The 16,947-nt window shown below is 43.7% G+C and overlaps 1 protein-coding gene across 1 annotated transcript; it reads right to left on the bottom strand.

The window, feature by feature from the left end:
- Positions 1-952: 952 nt before the first annotated feature.
- Positions 953-16,702, bottom strand: NSL1 (NSL1 component of MIS12 kinetochore complex). The gene is made up of 6 exons (XM_040351467.1): positions 14,439-16,702; positions 10,814-10,889; positions 8,775-8,905; positions 8,450-8,504; positions 6,740-6,807; positions 953-1,379 (listed from the first exon to the last, which is right to left on the bottom strand). Exons 1-6 carry the CDS (start codon positions 16,641-16,643, stop codon positions 1,098-1,100), a joined length of 2,817 nt encoding a protein of 938 aa, XP_040207401.1. The 5' UTR covers positions 16,644-16,702; the 3' UTR covers positions 953-1,097.
- Between the last annotated feature and the right edge of the window lie 245 nt (positions 16,703-16,947).

The raw sequence follows: 16,947 nt of genomic DNA, 5'->3' as shown, positions 1-16,947 counted from the left end.
TTAAAGCGGAACTAAACCGTTCTATCCTTTACAGCGAAGGAAGCTGCCATTTTACCTTTGGTTTGATCTGTAGCTCCAATGGTGCTGCACATGTGATCACCAACCATTTGATGGCTTTAAAGTTTGGCTGAGCACTAACAAACACACAGGCAACTAACAGTTATCATTCGAGACATGCCTTGAATGTAATTGTTTTGGAAAAAAACGTTAAATCGGTAGTTCTCCTTTAACCAGCAGTTCTCCCCTTTTCAGTTATTAGACCTGGGCTCTGCAATGAGATGGTCAAGCCTATAAGGAGGGCCTCACAGCCTGACATTTGTGTTTTGACAGGGAGAGAATAAAAAGTGTATAACAAACAGACAATCCCAAAGAATGGTTGCGCTCTTGGAAGAGTGGAGAATCCATAGTCTTACAAATACCCATTAGTAATTTGGTTCTCTTTAAAAGGATAAGGTTTAGATCTCATGCACTGCAAGGCCAGGGAATATGGTGATCACAACATGCTTTACCCAAGCCGCCGGGTAATCCATTGACTTCATTCCATCAAGTTTTTACCAGCACAACCCACAGGTGGGTCAGGTAGTCCTGGATACAATGGCGTTCCTTTGTTTCTCATAAAATACCTTTTGCCATAACAACCAGATTTTTTTCCTTCAATGCAAAAATGGGAGTCTTACTACTGCTTTAAAAAAAAAAAAAAACGAAAACATGGACTTAATAAGGAAGTGCGAAACCCGTGGAACTCCACAATCCTTAGCCTGGCGCTGCTCATTAGCATTCCCACAAGGAAACAGCTTAAACAGGACCTGTCACTTTAGAAATATCTTACTCGTGAATATGTATGGCAGCAATTAATACATATAATAAAAAAAAAAAAAAAAAGAAGAGCTTTGAAAGCGGCACACAAGCCGGCCATTTCTAAAGAAACAAAGCAGGTCGTCCAAATATAGACTTTGAGATAACATATCAATCTTTTATGGATGGTGACAGGTTTTCTTTCGTCATCCAGTATTGAGAAGAACACATAAGTTAATAAAATAAAGTGAAGCTCCAGGCTTGATATAAACAAGGATAAAAAAAAACAGCGTAAAGTGTAATTAGGATTCCAGGCTAATTTTCCTCTTGGACTGTAAGGGGTATAAATGTCTCTGTGGTAATGAGATTTTCCGTTTTCGGAGGCTGCGCACCGGTGTGGCAAGGTCTTGGGGTTCGCTCTCAGTGGGAGTTGTGTCCAGGATTTTCGGAATGCTCTTTGAAATGTCCTCTATCACAACACGACTATAGAAAATGTCTTTTCGGATGTGCGATTCCTCCAATACAGGTTGGAGACTGAGAACTTCGCAGAATCCTTCAGCCTTTTTCAACTGAACAGGTAATGCCTGGGGGGGGGGGGGAATAAAATGGATACAAAAGTAAATACAAAAGCAATCTGAAAAGGTTTTCTAGTAACTGGTTTAGCCTAAAGTCTGAATGAAAGGCCACTGGTTTCTGGACCCTCGAATTCCCCCCTCCCAATGCACTGGCAGCCCTCCTTTTAACCACTTGGTGCCCCCAGGCCATCATATGACGTCCTTGACTTTGTGGGTGTATATCTGAATGATGGGTGCAGCTACAGGCATCATTCAGATATCAGTATTTTCAGATTCCCTACACCATAAGAATGAGCATAGCGGCTGTCCTGCTGATTAATCGTTCTTACGGGGGGGCGAGAGGGGACGTCCGCCACCCACCCCACCGGTGCTTCTACCTACCCCGATTCCCCGAAAGTAAGACATCCCCCGAAAATAGGACCTACTTACAGTTTTACCTCTCGCTGAAATATAAGGCATCCCTCTCGAAAATAAGACCTCCCCGATAATAGGGCCTCCCCCGAACATAAAGCATCCCGATAATAAGGCCCCCCAAAGCTACCGTAACTCTGTACCCTGGACCGTAGCAGCGGGTGCCGCCACGCAGCTCACTATTGGCCGCAGCGCAGACAGGAAGTGAGTGGTCTCTTTTCATCAGAGAGCCTGCGCCGCCGCCAGGAAAAGTTGCCGTCTGCTGCTCGCTCTGCCCTGACTGAGTCTGGCCGACTCACAATTAGACAGTGAGTAGCGTGGAGCAGGAGTCGGGCACATTGTGTGGACACACAGGGGTGACTGAGGTAGGGGGAAATGTCTGATAAAGGGGTGAGGGGGATGTCTGATGAAAGTGTCCACTGGCACGGGTGGGGGAAGGGGGGGGGGGGATCACTTAAGATGACACATGAGGATCAGAGGGGGTTACTAAAATGGTAATTCCCCCCCTCCGATTCTCCTGTGTCATTTTGATCCCCCCCATTCGTATACAGGTAATACATTTCCTTTTTTTTGTTGTTCAATAAATGTGTACCGTATTCTTCTTCATTGAAAAATAAGACATCCCCTGAAAATAAGACCTAGCGCATCTTTGGGAGCAAAAAAAATTATATGACACTGTCTTATTTTCCGGGAAACAGGGTATATAAATAATATATTTTTTAAAGTGCCCCTGTCCCCATGTGCTCGCACACAGAAGCGAAAGGATACATAAGTCCCGTCCACATATGAAAACTGTGTTCAAACTACACGTGAGGCGTCGCCATGAATGTTGAAGCGAGAGCAATAATTCTAGCCCTAGACCTCCTCTGTAACTGAGAACATGCAACCATTAAAAAAAAAAAAATTTGTGTCGCCTATGGGGATTTTTTAAGTACCAAAGTTTGGCGCCATTCCACGTGCATGTGCAATTTTGAATTGCAACATGTTAGGTTTCTTTTTACTCGGCGTAACTTCATCTTTCACATTATGCAAAAAAATTGGGCCAACTACCTTTTTTTTTTTTTTTAAGCATGAAACTGCAAAAATGTTATATATATATATATATATATATATATATATATATATATATATATATATATATATATATATATATATATATATATATATATATATAGAGAATGTTTGGGGGTAATATGTAATTTTCTAGCAGTGTCAGAATTGGCCTGGATGCGAAATGGTTAAACAAAAAGGCAAGTCATCTGTACAGCTCTGAAGCAGCAGTCATCTGCCACTATTATTGTCCACCTTGCTCAAATCAGTGGCAAGCATCTCCATCTTTACTCAATGCCACAAGCAATCCAGCTGCCATTGACAATCCCAGCGCTTTACTGATGAATGGAAGCCAGAGGGGTTCCCAGTCATGTGATCACTATGCCAGCTTTGAACCAGTGATCACATATGCAGGCTAGAGGCTTCATTAAAAAAAAAAAGAGAAAATTAAAAAAACGGCTCGTAGATGTAATCGCAGGTGCCACTGTAGTATGAAGGTGTAAGTGTTCATATGTGTAATATTACCAGATACATCTACAGTACAAAAATAAAAATACGTAGAAAAATGTGTTTTCCTCCTTTGTCAGCCTACATAGGGGGTTTTATAAACCACCATCTAAAATGAAAGATACAGAGATTAAATATATATAGTTATTTAATCAGAGCTATAGTCAAGTTAACCGACGTAAGGCGACACTGTCAAGTTCAGCCCAGGCATCTAGGCTTCAAGGACTCTATAGCAGGTATTTTAACCACTTCCATACCGGGCCTATTCTGGCACTCCTTTCCTACATGTAAAAATCATATTTTTCGCTAGAAAATTACTGAGAACCTCCAAACATTATAGATGCTTTTTTAGCAGAGACTCTAGGACTCTAGACTCTAGGGAATAAAATGGCGGTCGTTGCCAACTTTTTACATCACACGATATTTGCCCAGCAATTTTTCAAACGTTTTCATGAGAAAGGATTATGTTAAAATCGAAAAATCTCCATAGGCAACGCTTTAAATGTTTTTTACTCTAATGCATGCAGCAATACCTCATGTGTCATTTGAACGGAGTTTACATATGTGGGCGTGACTTACGTATGCGTTCGCTCCTGTGCGCAAGCACAGGGGCACTTTAAATTCTTTTTTTATTTTACCTTTTTTTTTTTACACTGTCTCTAAAATAAATATATTTATATATATATATATATATATATATATATATATATATATATATATATATAAATATATAATTCTGCAGCACCATCTAGTGGCCGTAACGCAACAATGTAAACATCACGATAATCTGATATCTGCCTAGATTTTCATGTTTTTTTCAGCCAGTGGTTACATTTTCACAATTCAAGACATGGGAGACAGTAGTTCTTGAACAGAACAAGCTGGGGGTTGTATGGTCTTGCTTTCCATACAATTAGAAGCAATCATGGTTTTAATTAATAGACAAAAATCAATGTGTTATAAACCATAAGCATTACATTTTTTATTTTTAACGTAACTACATTTAAAACCAATTCAATCTGCCACTATACAATGTGCAGATGTCTGCTCCAAACTATAACAGGCGTGTATCACGATCAGTACAGTGCAGCAATAAAAAAAATGTGATGATAATGCATTTACATTGATGTTCTTTAATCAGAACATTTCTGCAAATACACAAGGTTTACACCTGCACATCACCTGGTACCCTGACTTTCTTTCTAAATGAAAAACAACATACTAAAAGTGGTTGTAAACTTTCAAAAAAATAAAAATAAAAAATTACACACACAAAACATTCATGTTATACTGACCTGCTCTGTGTAATGGTTTTGCACAGAGAAGCCCGATCCTTTTCTTCTGGGGTTTCTCACCAGCGCTTTCAGGACCCCTCCTCTTTAAAGAGTACCCCCACGGAAAGAAGCTTTTCATGGGGGCACCTGTATGGGCTCGCTCCCAAGTCCTACTGCTGTGTCCGGCCCCGCCCTCCACGTCACAGACTTTCATTAACCGTAGTGGAAGCCAATGGCTCCTGCTGCTATTAATCTGTCCAATGAGAAGAGCGACAGCATCTGGAGCCTCTGCGCTCATGCACATCACTGAATCGGAATGGGCTCACTGGGGGAAGAGCTGCAGCACAGAATGTTTTTCACCTTAATGCATTCTTTGCATTAGGGTGAAAAACACTTAAGGCTTTACAACCATTTTAAGGAAAAATAGGCCTTTGATAAGAGTACAATATTAGGGGTACAGTGTTGACCATAACTACAGAGGCAAAAGATCTGGGGGTGCTTATATTAAAATGATTGTGAAATCAGTGTGGCCAGGTAGTTGGGAATGTAAACAGAACTCTGGTGTGCATCAGTAGAAAGATATATAGGTTAAGCCTGTATGCTGACAATTCTTTATGATCTGGGCTTGGACTCTGGACTTCCAACGCCCCTTTCACACAAGCGGACCATTCATCTCATCAATTCAGTCAAGTTTTTTTCAAAGAAAAAAAACAGATGAAGTTTACATTAGGTTTACCCATCAGTTGCTCATTTTTTTTACATCTACTACCAATGCAAAAACGGAAGGTTTGTCAATTTACATCCCTTTTTTTAATGGAACAAAAATAGGGCTTTGATCAGTTTTAAAAACCGGATGTAAACAGATGCAAATGGCTGATCATCCATTTTTCCATAAAAATGCATTGATGTCCTTTTTTCATATGTCAACGGATGGATAAAAACTGAGAAACGGTCCGTGTGTGTGAAAGGGGCCTTACATTTTTAACTCATGGTTTTATTTTGACTTTTTAAATCCAATTATTTAGAAAGATAAAATTCTGATGCTCAGATTTCCATAAATTGTGTGCCCCCTGTGTCAGAGTTCCCAGGAAGCTACAAATTGGAAATTATAGCTCCCTGAGAAGTCAGTCAGTCATTCTAGCAAAATGATAACGACATTTGAGAGATCTGTATTAAAATGTAGCTCTAGCCAAGACATTTTTATTAGGTTTCGGATAGCATAGTTAACAGTTCCAAGCCCGGTTTGGTTTTTATAGCTTTATCCCACTTGGAGAGTTACCCTCTCTATTTTCCCTGGGGAGTATTGTCACTGGGACAATAAGTAATCAAATCCAGCATGTTACAGCTTTCACTCAAACAGGAAGTGATGGAAAAATATTGCAATGGGCACACCTGTGAAGTGGAGATTCCCTGACAGGGGTTTCTAACAAATTATACCATTTCTGTTTAGATTGTAATCTCTAACTAGCAGGGCCCTCTGAACACTCTAAAGGCCCATACACACAAAATCAGATTTTCCATCAACAATGGTCCGACGGACATGTTTTATCAGACAATCCGATCGGCTGTATGCTCCATCCGACAATTGTTGTCAAAATGTTGGCTGTGCATGCTCTCAAATTTTCCGACAAAACATTTGTTCCGTCGGATCATCCGATCGCGTGTACACAAATCCATCGGACTAAAATCCAAAGTACAAACACTCATGCTCCAAACCAATGCTAATCATCAGTCAACAATAGCAGAAATTGCCCAAAGGGTGGCGGTAAAGAGCTGAAAAAACACGTGGTTTGGTGAATGTTGGCTGAAAATGTTCTGCGCCTGTATGCATACCAAGTTCACGGCCAACGCCCCTTCGGACAAAAATCCACGGAAAAGCCAGATGGAAGTCCGATCGCGTGTACGAGGCTTTATATTGAATTGTACTGTCTTCCTCCAAGTGCTGCACAAACTGTTTGCACTCTATAAATCTGGTATAATATGAATAGGCCCCCCCCCCCCAAAATAAAAAAAGGAAGAAGGAAGGAAGACTTAAGACACTCGCCAGCCTGCAGATTGCATAGGTGCAGAGGTGTAAAATATAAGTATTGGTCGGTAAGGACAACGTCTCTGAACAGTCAGTTTTACCTTTTTGGTTTCATGGATGTGATGGCAAACGGTTGCAGTTGTAGCACTGAGGTCCTTCATGCGCAATTCTGTACAGTTGCAGGAAACAGAGAAAACAGATTACATCTGCAGCCATCATCAATTTCACCAACAATGAAATTATCAAGCAATAATTAAAGCGGGAGTTCACCCAATTCCTTTTTTTTTTCTATTTTCCCCTTAGATTCCTGCTCGTTTTGTCTAGGGGAATCGGCTATTTGTTTTAAAATATGAGCCGTACTTACCCGTTTTCGAGATGCATCTTCTTCCGTCGCTTCCGGGTATGGGTCTTCGGGAGCGGGCGTTCCTTCTTGATTGACAGTCTTCCGAGAGGCTTCCGACGGTCGCATCCATCGCGTCACTCGTAGCCGAAAGAAGCCGAACGTCGGTGCGGCTCTATACAGCGCCTGCGCACCGACGTTCGGCTTCTTTCGGAAAATCGTGACGCGATGGATGCGACCGTCGGAAGCCTCTCGGAAGACTGTCAATCAAGAAGGAACGCCCAGTCCCGCAGCCCATACCCGGAAGCGACGGAGAAGATGCATCTCGTAAACGGGTAAGTACGGATCATATTTTAAAACAAATAGCCGATTCCCCTAGACAAAACGAGCATGAAGCGAAGGGGAAAATGTGTAAGGCATGGGTGAACCTCCGCTTTAAGCATACAAAGAAGTGCAGTGTCTTATAATAAACCAGTACTACCAAGCCCAAGTGAAAGTTATCCCTATAAAGGCCGCAGACAGGCTAAGAACACTCTCCCTACCACCACATGACAGGGATCATGACCACAATTGGTACCTGCAGATGAAGTGGGTGGCAGAGCAGCATGGGGAAGGTAAGAATGGGCAGATAAGGGGGTGTGCTATTAGATGAATCGGTTACTTCATCCTAAAAAGGGGTTTCATATCCTAGATAGCAAAATAAGATTACCAGCCAATAGGCGCATTTCAAATGTCAGTAAAGGATGACAGCTGGGGTCTAGTTTACATGTTAGTAAAGTGATAGGGCCTGTTCAGACCTTGGCATCCTGTTGCTTTGTACTAATGTGCATGGAATTAATGCAGACCATCCATTAAGAGATTTTTCTTTTTTTTGTCCTTACCCCTCTGGGTAAAGTTTAGTACCATTTTTGTACTGCAAGGCAGCCTGTCCCGCTTTCTTGCTTAGGTGAGAATTACGTACGGACTCCCCTCTGCTTCCTGGGATTGCCACATCACACATCCCAGAGGATAATGTTTTACAGAGGGCGCATGTGAGGCACGAGATTCTGTGTACACGCAGCATTCCTGCACACGCATGTTCCGAATCTCTCTCATTTACACAGAGATCAAATATGGCAAATGTGAGAATGCATTTGAAAATGTACTGCTGTTATTGTATCACTCTAGTTGGAAACCTAATAAACCTTGATTAAACCAAAAACTGTGGTACCCACAAAAATGCCCAAAATTGTACATATTTTTAAAAACTTTCAAAGGCACTTCTGTAACTAATAGAATAGACTTTACAATAACTGCATGCTTCTTTTAACCCTTTGATTGTCATGACAAGTAGGCCACAGGGTTAAATATAGGTTATAATGAGTAACTAAAATCATCTGGTTTCATACAACAGCTGGACACACAGTAGCATTCAGAAATTGTGCACCATTTCTAAGACACACTGAACATTATAAATTATAAACTCGCTTACCAAGTGCTGGATCGAGCCTGACCTTTTCTGGATTCACAACAGGCTTGTACTGGTTCTGCGTGTAAACAATAAAGGATATCAAAATCACAGGTCACAAGACATCACTAAACTAATAGGGGTTGATTTAGTAGCCAATCTGCATCTAACTTCAGCTTATTCAATTATGCTCTCCAGTTTTAATAAACCAACCACATAGTGCAAGAATGGTGGCTGAGTAGTTGGTAGCCTTGCTGTGCCACACTGGGTTCCAGCAATCAACCATAAAATAAAATATCGGTATTGGTCCACTGCCTCAAAAATATTACTATTTTTATGAACGACATACCAGGATTTCACGCTCCGTTTTTAATGCTTTGACAAAATGACTCAGGATCTTCCTTGGATATCTCTTTCTCTTCATTGAAGTCTCCACTATGGCTTCATCCAATTGGTCTTCTAGTATTTTAATGTCAGGTTCTGCCAGGTGAGGAAATATAGAATAAGTCTGGATTTCTACAACTATACCAAACCATATAAAGCTGTGGCCAAAATTTTTGCAAATGACACAAATACAAATTTTCACAAAGTCTACTGCCTCTACTTTTATGATGGCAATTTGCATATACCCCAGAATGTTATGAAGAGAGATCAGATGAATTTCAGTTAATTGCAAAGTCCCTCTTTGCCATGAAAATGAACTTAATCCCCCAAAAAAATTTCCACTGCATTTGTGAAAAAGGCTTCAGGGCGCCCAAGTCCAGCAAGTGCCAGGACCGACTCCTAAAGTTCATTCAGCTGCGGGATGGGGGCACAACCAGTGCAGAGCTTGCTCAGGAATGGTGTGAGGACATTGGCACACACAGTGAGAAGAAGACTCTCGGAGGATGGTCTGGTGAAAAGAAGGGCAGCAAAGAAGCCACTTCTCTCCAGGAAATACATCAGGGACAGATTGATATTCTACAAAAGGTCCGGATTGGACTGCTGAGGACCGGGGTAAAGTAATTTTCTCTGATGAATCTCCTTTTTGATTGTTTGGGGCATCTGAAAAAAGCCTTGTCCTAGTCTAGCTGTGTATCTTAGTAATATAAATACTCAGGATGATGTGCTACACTAAGGCCTAAGCCCAGAGGACTGGGGTGTCCTATAGTCTTCCAGTCACTTATTTTTTTGGGAGGGGGAGACGAGCTTGTCGCATGTGCAGCAGAGTGAATTACAGCATGTCTATCATTAAAGTGGAAGTAAACCCGAATTTTTTATTTTATTTTTTGATGTCACAATGTACAGTATAAGATTTTCTATCATCGGTGCCCAGTCTTGCCACACAGAGTTAATCCTCTTTTATTGTTCAGTGAAATAAAACGGACTTACAGAGAAAAACCTTAGTCCGTTCCGCCCCCTTGCTGTGAGTGACAGGTTATTTACATTTCTCATGCACTTCGGAGGCAGGCATTATTTTTTAATTTCCACCCCCACTGCTTTTCTGAAGTCATGTGGTTACTTTTCTGGATTTTGACTGGATGTTAGTGATCATAGCAGAATTTAGTGTAAGGGGAGTGTAGAGGTGGGCAGGGAGTCTACCGACATCACGACTCCACCCACTGAGCTCCAGTCAACAGACCCACCCACAGAATCTGCAGTTTTTCAGTTCTTATAACAGACAGAGGGGAGACATTTGACAGGTAAGGATACATGCAGGAGGCATCTATATCCTTATAGATCAGCACTATGGCAGTAGTTTTGAAAGGATGAGAGTGGGTTTACATCCACTTTAACTAAGCATTCCCAGAAGACATATTTAAAACTCACTGGTGTGTCTCAGGAGGGGAACATATGGACATTCCTCCCAATGGGAAGTCAAAATTATAAGCAGATTAAACCTGAGTTTTAATTGCATACAATGGTAAAGAAAGTTTCATCTGGAGTTTGGCTTTAAAGGGATTGTAAAGGGAGAAGTTTTTTTTATCTTAATGCATCAAGATTAAAAAAAAAAAAAATGTAGCAACCACCCTAATTACCTACCTGAGCCCCATCTCTCTCCAGCAATGTCCACGAATGTCAAAGCCGTCCGGTTGACTCCTCCTGATTGGATGAGACAGCAGCAGAGTCATTGGCTCTCACGGCTGTCAAAGTCAGTCAGCCAATCAGGGGAGAGAGGGGGCGGGGCTCCGTGTATGAATAGACACAGAGCTGTGACTCGGCTCGGGGTGTCCCCATTAGGAAGCTGCCGATTGTGGGGGCACTCGGGAGGGGCCAGGAGCAGCAAAGAGGGACCCAAGAAGAGGAAGGATCTGGTCTGCTCTGTGCAAAACCAACTGCATAGAGGCGGCAAGTATAACATTTTTTTTTAAACACAAAACTTTACAAATCACTTTAACCGATTCTTACCAGAGTCTTTATCTGGGGCCTCGTGCCATGACCGTCCATTGATGCTGACATTCTCTTGAAAGGCAGATTCAAAGTCCTGAATTTAAACAAAATAGCTGTCAAATCAGAACACCAAGATCCTACCTGAAGAATATGCTGAGGTTTTCCAAGAACTGTATTAAGCCCTATTCAAAAACTGATACCTAAAAGTAGAACTCCAGTTTTGTTTCGATTTTAAAAAAACAAGAGCTCGGGGTTATTAAAAATAGGAAGAGAACAGCTTTTGCTGCAATACTCGGCTTCAATTTGAAGCTGCTCCCTCAGTACTTGTTTTCCACTACTTGATGTCACTACTTTCAGCAATGTCAATCGCCATCGTTCCTCAAAGACTGCAGGTAAACCGATGTCTCCACAGTCTCCAGCAACTCTCACCGTTTACTACCATGTCACTACAAACACAGTACTAATGTAGAGGTCAGCAAGAGGAAGCAGTGGGATCTTTCGGGGACCATGGAAACAGTTTCCCTGTCAAAGCCGGCATTCTCCATTCAGAAAGCCGGCATTCTCCATTCAGAAAGCCGGCATTCTCCATTCAGAAAGCCGGCATTCTCCATTCAGAAAGCCGGCATTCTCCATTCAGAAAGCCGGCATTCTCCATTCAGAAAGCCGGCATTCTCCATTCAGAAAGCCGGCATTCTCCATTCAGAAAGCCGGCATTCTCCATTCAGAAAGCCGGCATTCTCCATTCAGAAAGCCGGCATTCTCCATTCAGAAAGCCGGCATTCTCCATTCAGAAAGCCGGCATTCTCCATTCAGAAAGCCGGCATTCTCCATTCAGAAAGCCGGCATTCTCCATTCAGAAAGCCGGCATTCTCAGTGCACCGTTGTCTACGGCGTGCATGTGCTGTAGACAACGGTGCAATCTCTTTGGCAAATATCTCCTAAACCGTGTAAGTTTAGGAAATATTACAAACACCTACAGGTAAGCCTTAATCTAGGTTTACCTGTAGGTGAAAATTGTAATGGAGGGTTTACTTCCATTTTACCATCATGCTGCATACGGTGTATATGTAAGCCAACTAGATTTGAGCACAGATGTTTTGTCAGTTCTATTGCAAAGTGCAGGCCGGTGACCAGACCTGGTTCTGTAGTCCTCCAAGAGGCAGATACCAGGTCAAATTCAGGTACTTGCATGTAAAAATACATTTAACGATATATGAATGACTACAGAGCTGCATTAAATATTAAGGGTGCCATTGCTGACACCATGAAAGGCGACACCATGCTGACACCATGCCATAGTATTTCCATGAAAGGTGGTTCGCAATAATGACCTGATATTTTACTCCTTTAAGGGCCAGTTCACACCACATGCAGTCCAGTGCATTTTCTTCTCCATCAAAAACGCATAGAAAATAGGTTATATATATATTTTTTTTTTTTAAGTGTATTTTGTGCGTGTACTCGAGAGAGGAGCCGGACTGCAGGAGTTGGGAGGCCTCCCCCCGGGGCAATCTGCCACCTTTCTCCATGCCCCGGTTGGCAATGGCGGGTGTGTGAGGGGGTCCTCCCACACAGCCCGCCCTACCTGCTCCGCTTTGAAGCCCAACGGGGCAGAGGGACTCCCTACAAGGGAGTGAGAGGATCTAGCCTGCTCAACCAGCCCCGTTAGTCCTTCGCCTCTCTTTTTAGAGACCGCGTGGTCAAAGTGCGTGCATGTTAACTCAATTTCGAGTGCGTGTAAGTGTGGTGGTTTTTGTGGGAGGGGGGTGGGCGTACTAAGCGCAGGCTTACCTTGCATAGCACACCCACCAGGAGCCGGGCTGAGACCACCAAACTCAATTCACGTAGCCGAGACCGGGATCCGAACCCCTAGCTGCAGAGGTGAATGGCTTGTCAGCGCAGTGTCAATGCAGGGTTACATGGTTTTGATGGCATAGTTCACACCAGTGCTTGCAGTTCCAGAAAAAAAAAAAAAAAAAAAAAAAAGCTTTTTTCCTGCACTGTAACGCTGTAAAAAGCATCAAAAACGCACTGGAACACAAACGTCCTTATTTAAGTTTAACCACTTGCCGATCAGGCGCCGCAGTTTTACTGCAGCAGCAGGGCACGCTGGGCAAAACAACGTTATGTTACGTGGCTTCGCCATGTGGCCACTAGGGTCACGCGCGCGACTGCTGCTACGAGTGTCCAGCGAGCACGATAACCGCTGGGCAACCGCGATCACTCGTGACACAGCAAGAACCGGGATTTGTGTGTGTAAACACACACATCCCGGTTCTCATAGACTCAGGAGAGAAATGACTAATAGTCTGTTTATACAAAGTATCAACAGTGATATGCAATTTCTCCTAATAAGTACCATCCCTCCTTCAGTTATAATAAGGAGTGGGAACACAGTTAACTCCTTCCCTGCCAGTAACATTTTTACAGTAATCAGTGCATTTTTAAATGTGTCAAAAGTGTCCGCCGTAATGTTGCAGTCTCAATAAAAATTGCAGGTTAAAAATAAAAAGCCATGATTCTATCCCCTATAACTTTTGCGCAAACCAACCAATATACACGAATTTAAATTTTTTGTGTTCTTTTGTTTATAGCGCAAAAAATAAAACTGCAGTGGTGATCAAATACCCCCAAAAGAAAGCTCTATTTGTGGAAAAAAAAAGGACGCCAATTGTGTTTGGGTGCAGCGTTGAACGACCGTGCAATTTTCAGTTAAAATGAGGAAGGGGATAAAATCTTCCGGGGCTGAAGCAGTTAAGAAAAAAGAGGGGTGGGGGATAAAAATGCAATAGACTGCATCAAAAACGCGCATGCAGAAAAGCATCCGGACTTTGTTTCTATAGTGTGAACTGGCCCTTAAACAAATCTATATATATATATATATTTATTAGGGCTGTGCGTTAACATGGGTTTGCGTTAAAGCCGTTTAACGCCGTCAATATTTTTATCGTGCGATTAACGCAGGAGCCCTCGGGGTGGACATGCAGAGTGTGCAGCGGCGCGGCGCGGCTTACCTTCTCGCTGGATTCACAGGCAAGTTACTCACCTTGTCCCTGGATCCAGCGATGCCACCCCGCTGTGTGATCGAGCGGGTCCTCCTTGCTTGGCGGGTCCTCCTCGCTTGGCGGGTCCTCGCTCGATTCACAGTGCCTGTGTGCCGCCGAGCTCCGTTCCCTGCAACGTTACGACGCACGGGAGCGGAGAACGGCGCCAAATTCAAAAAAGTAAACAAACACAATACACACAGTATACTGTAATCTTATAGATTACAGTACTGTATGTAAAAAATACACACCCCCCCTTGTCCCTAGTGGTCTGCCCAGTGTCCTACATGTACTTTTATATAATAAAAACTATTCTTTCTGCCTGAAAAACTGTAGATTGTCCAAAAGTGTCCCTTTATGTCAAAAATGGTTTTAGATCAGCTAGAAAACAGCGATAATAAATTATAATCACTTGCAGAATTGTGCGATATTTGTGGGGAAATTCGTCATAAATTAGATAGATTAATCGTGAGTTAACTATGACATTAATGCGATTAAAAATTTTAATCGTTTGACAGCACTAATATATATATATATATATATATTCTCTCACAACATCTCTACTAAAATTTAAAGTTCCAAAGCAAAACTCTTCTCACCCAGACCAAGTTCTTGTGATGCTGCTGCTTCTGTTCCTCATTCAGATACTGCTGACTATCCACAATTTCTTTGCAGATTCCAGTGCACATCCCCAGCATCTCCTGTAGCAACTGCTTGGAACAACAGTGCACTTTATAGTCTCTGGCAGCCTCTCCTGCATTGCTCTCCATGGTCAAGTTAGAAGGATGCCTTTCATCAACAGGGTCCTCAAGATTTTTATTTTTTGTTACGTTTTTCCTGGGACTGATGTGCCCCCTAGGATTCCCCAATACGTCCCCACTCTGGGTGATGGGTTCACTTTTCCCAGTCCTTTCTTTGGAAGGTGTACCATCACCTCCTCGTATTGCCTCACTATTGCCACCACTGATGCCAGAGCCATCACAGCTTCTCCTTGGTCTTAAGTTTTTACCCGGACTTCTAACCCCACCAGAGATGTCTAAGGTCTCCTCACTTTGGTTGCTAGGCCTCATTACTCTGTCTCCTTTACTTAAAAGTGTATCACTGTCACTTTTATTGGCAGCAGTGGAAAGTCCAGCTTTCTCATATATTTTTTGTCCCGTAGCGTCTCCGCTGATTAAATCACACCTTTCAGTGGAAGAACTGGGTCCTCTGGAGCTGTTCTGTACATTACTGCTGGAGACCTCAGGGCTCCTCTGTCTTTGTAAGCTTCTATTGTGGCTGCTTCTCCCACCAAAGTCCCCAGAACCTTTTTCCTCTTGAAAGTCTATTGCTTTACTGGATCTGGTCTCTCTGGTGAATGATGCATTGGTACCAGTGGACAAAGCGGCTGCTCTGGAGCTGTCCTCTACATTAACATTGGTGCTACTAAGGTTTCCCTTTGGTTGTGAGCTTCTATTATGACCACTACTCCCACCAGGGTCCTCAGATCCTTTCCCATGTTGAGAGTTGGCCTTGGCTTGGTTTTCATTCTGCTGGCTTGAGTCTAAACCATCACCTCCTCCGCTGACTGCAATGGAGACTCCAGGTTCCTCAAAGTCCTTTGTTTTTCTGGCTCTGGTCTTTCTGTTAGACAATGTTCTAGTTACGGTGGATGGGGTGGCTCCTTTATGGTCATCCTCTGCATTAAAGCCAGAGCCCTCACGGCTTCTCGTTGATTGCAGGCTTCTATTACGACTGCTGCTCTCATCGGGGTTCTCTTGTTTTTGAGAGTTGGGCTCCACAAGGTCTTCATTTTCCATTATCTCTTTGCTTGAGATGGCACCTTTACCCATGATGGCTTCAGATCCCTCCTGCTTTCTTCCTGCACTGGATCTGGTCTCTCTCTTCAGCGAGGCACTAGTTACAGCGGCGGCTCCTCTGGAGCTGTTCTCTCCGTTAATGCTGGAGCCGTCACGGCTTCTCCTTGGTCGCAGGCTACTTCCATGGCCGCTGCTCTCAACAGGGCCCTCAGAGCCTTGTGTTTTTTCAGAGCTGGGCTCAGCAAGGCGTGCTTTGTCTTTGCTTGAGATTGCACCTTCACCCAGTCCTCTTACTGCAGCGGAGGCTTCAGGCTGCTCTTGGCTTTTAGCTTTGCTGGATCTGGTCTCTCTGTTGAGGGATGCATTAGTTGCGGGGGAGGAGGTGGCACCTTGGGGGTTGTCCGCAATGTTAACACTGGGGCTGTCCTGGCTTCTCCGCGATCGTAGGCTTCTAACGTCATCACCTCCAGGAGAATGAGAGGCACTTTTGGGCTCCATGGAGGGTACACGGTCTGCAGCGTTGGGCACCTTGGGGTGGGCGCTCTCCGCAGCGTTGGGCCCCTTGGGGTGGGCGCTCTCCGCAGCGTTGGGCCCCTTGGGGTGCGCGCTCTCCGCAGCGTTGGGCCCCTTGGGGTGGGCGCTCTCCGCAGCGTTGGGCCCCTTGGGGTGCGCGCTCTTTGAGTCTCTTTTCTCCTTCCTTCCTGTGGAGGGCGCTCTGTTATTGGGTTCCTGGTCTGTTTCATTCTTCCCCTGAGGAGTCCCTTTAATGGGGTGTTGCTTCCTCCTGAGTATCTCTTCGCTTCTCCTCTTGCCCAGGGACCCCTCCTTTCTCTCTGTGCCTGCCCTCCTCTTCTCCGCAGACAGGCTTTTCGCATTACCGGAAGTCCTTGGCACTGCGGGGCCCCGGGCCCCTGAGGTGGAAGAGGCTGGTCCGTTCTCAGCGTCCACTTTCGTATCCTGTGAGCGGAGACTCCGTCGCTTCGGACTGTCAACATTTGCCGCCATTTTCAAAAACCGGAAATCCCCGCGCCGGAAGTCCCGCTTCCAAATCTGCACCCCCGGGAACCGTCCCTAACACATTCGTTCCGTGTAGGTTGGCACTGGGGCGGCTTGCTTTAATATTTATTTTTATCGTTATTACTCTGTACGTATTAGGATATTATTAAGCATTCTTTCCAAACGAATATCATGGCATATTTCGGTCTTTTTCCCTGCGCACCGGAAGTCGGAGAGCCGCCATCTAACTACTCTCAATCTTTATTAATTACTATTTCTAACTAACTTGTATTCGTAAAGCATTGTAATTGCT

The sequence above is a fragment of the Rana temporaria genome, chromosome 4 (assembly GCF_905171775.1).
Source record: "Rana temporaria chromosome 4, aRanTem1.1, whole genome shotgun sequence".
Taxonomy (NCBI): Eukaryota; Metazoa; Chordata; class Amphibia; order Anura; family Ranidae; genus Rana; species Rana temporaria.
Note: the sequence above shows the minus strand (reverse complement) of the source record. Positions and strands in the feature narration are given on the sequence as shown.

What these genes read in the sequence shown, in the direction of transcription:
- NSL1 (XM_040351467.1), bottom strand. Translation starts at nt 16,643, where the DNA reads ATGGCGGCAAATGTTGACAGTCCGAAGCGACGGAGTCTCCGCTCACAG. An exon ending in GGCCCCAGATAAAGACTCTG is followed by an intron (nt 8,906 to 10,813) that starts GTAAGAATCGGT and finishes CTCACCTGGCAG; the next exon opens with AACCTGACATTAAAATACTA. An exon ending in AAACGGAGCGTGAAATCCTG is followed by an intron (nt 8,505 to 8,774) that starts GTATGTCGTTCA and finishes GTTTACACGCAG; the next exon opens with AACCAGTACAAGCCTGTTGT.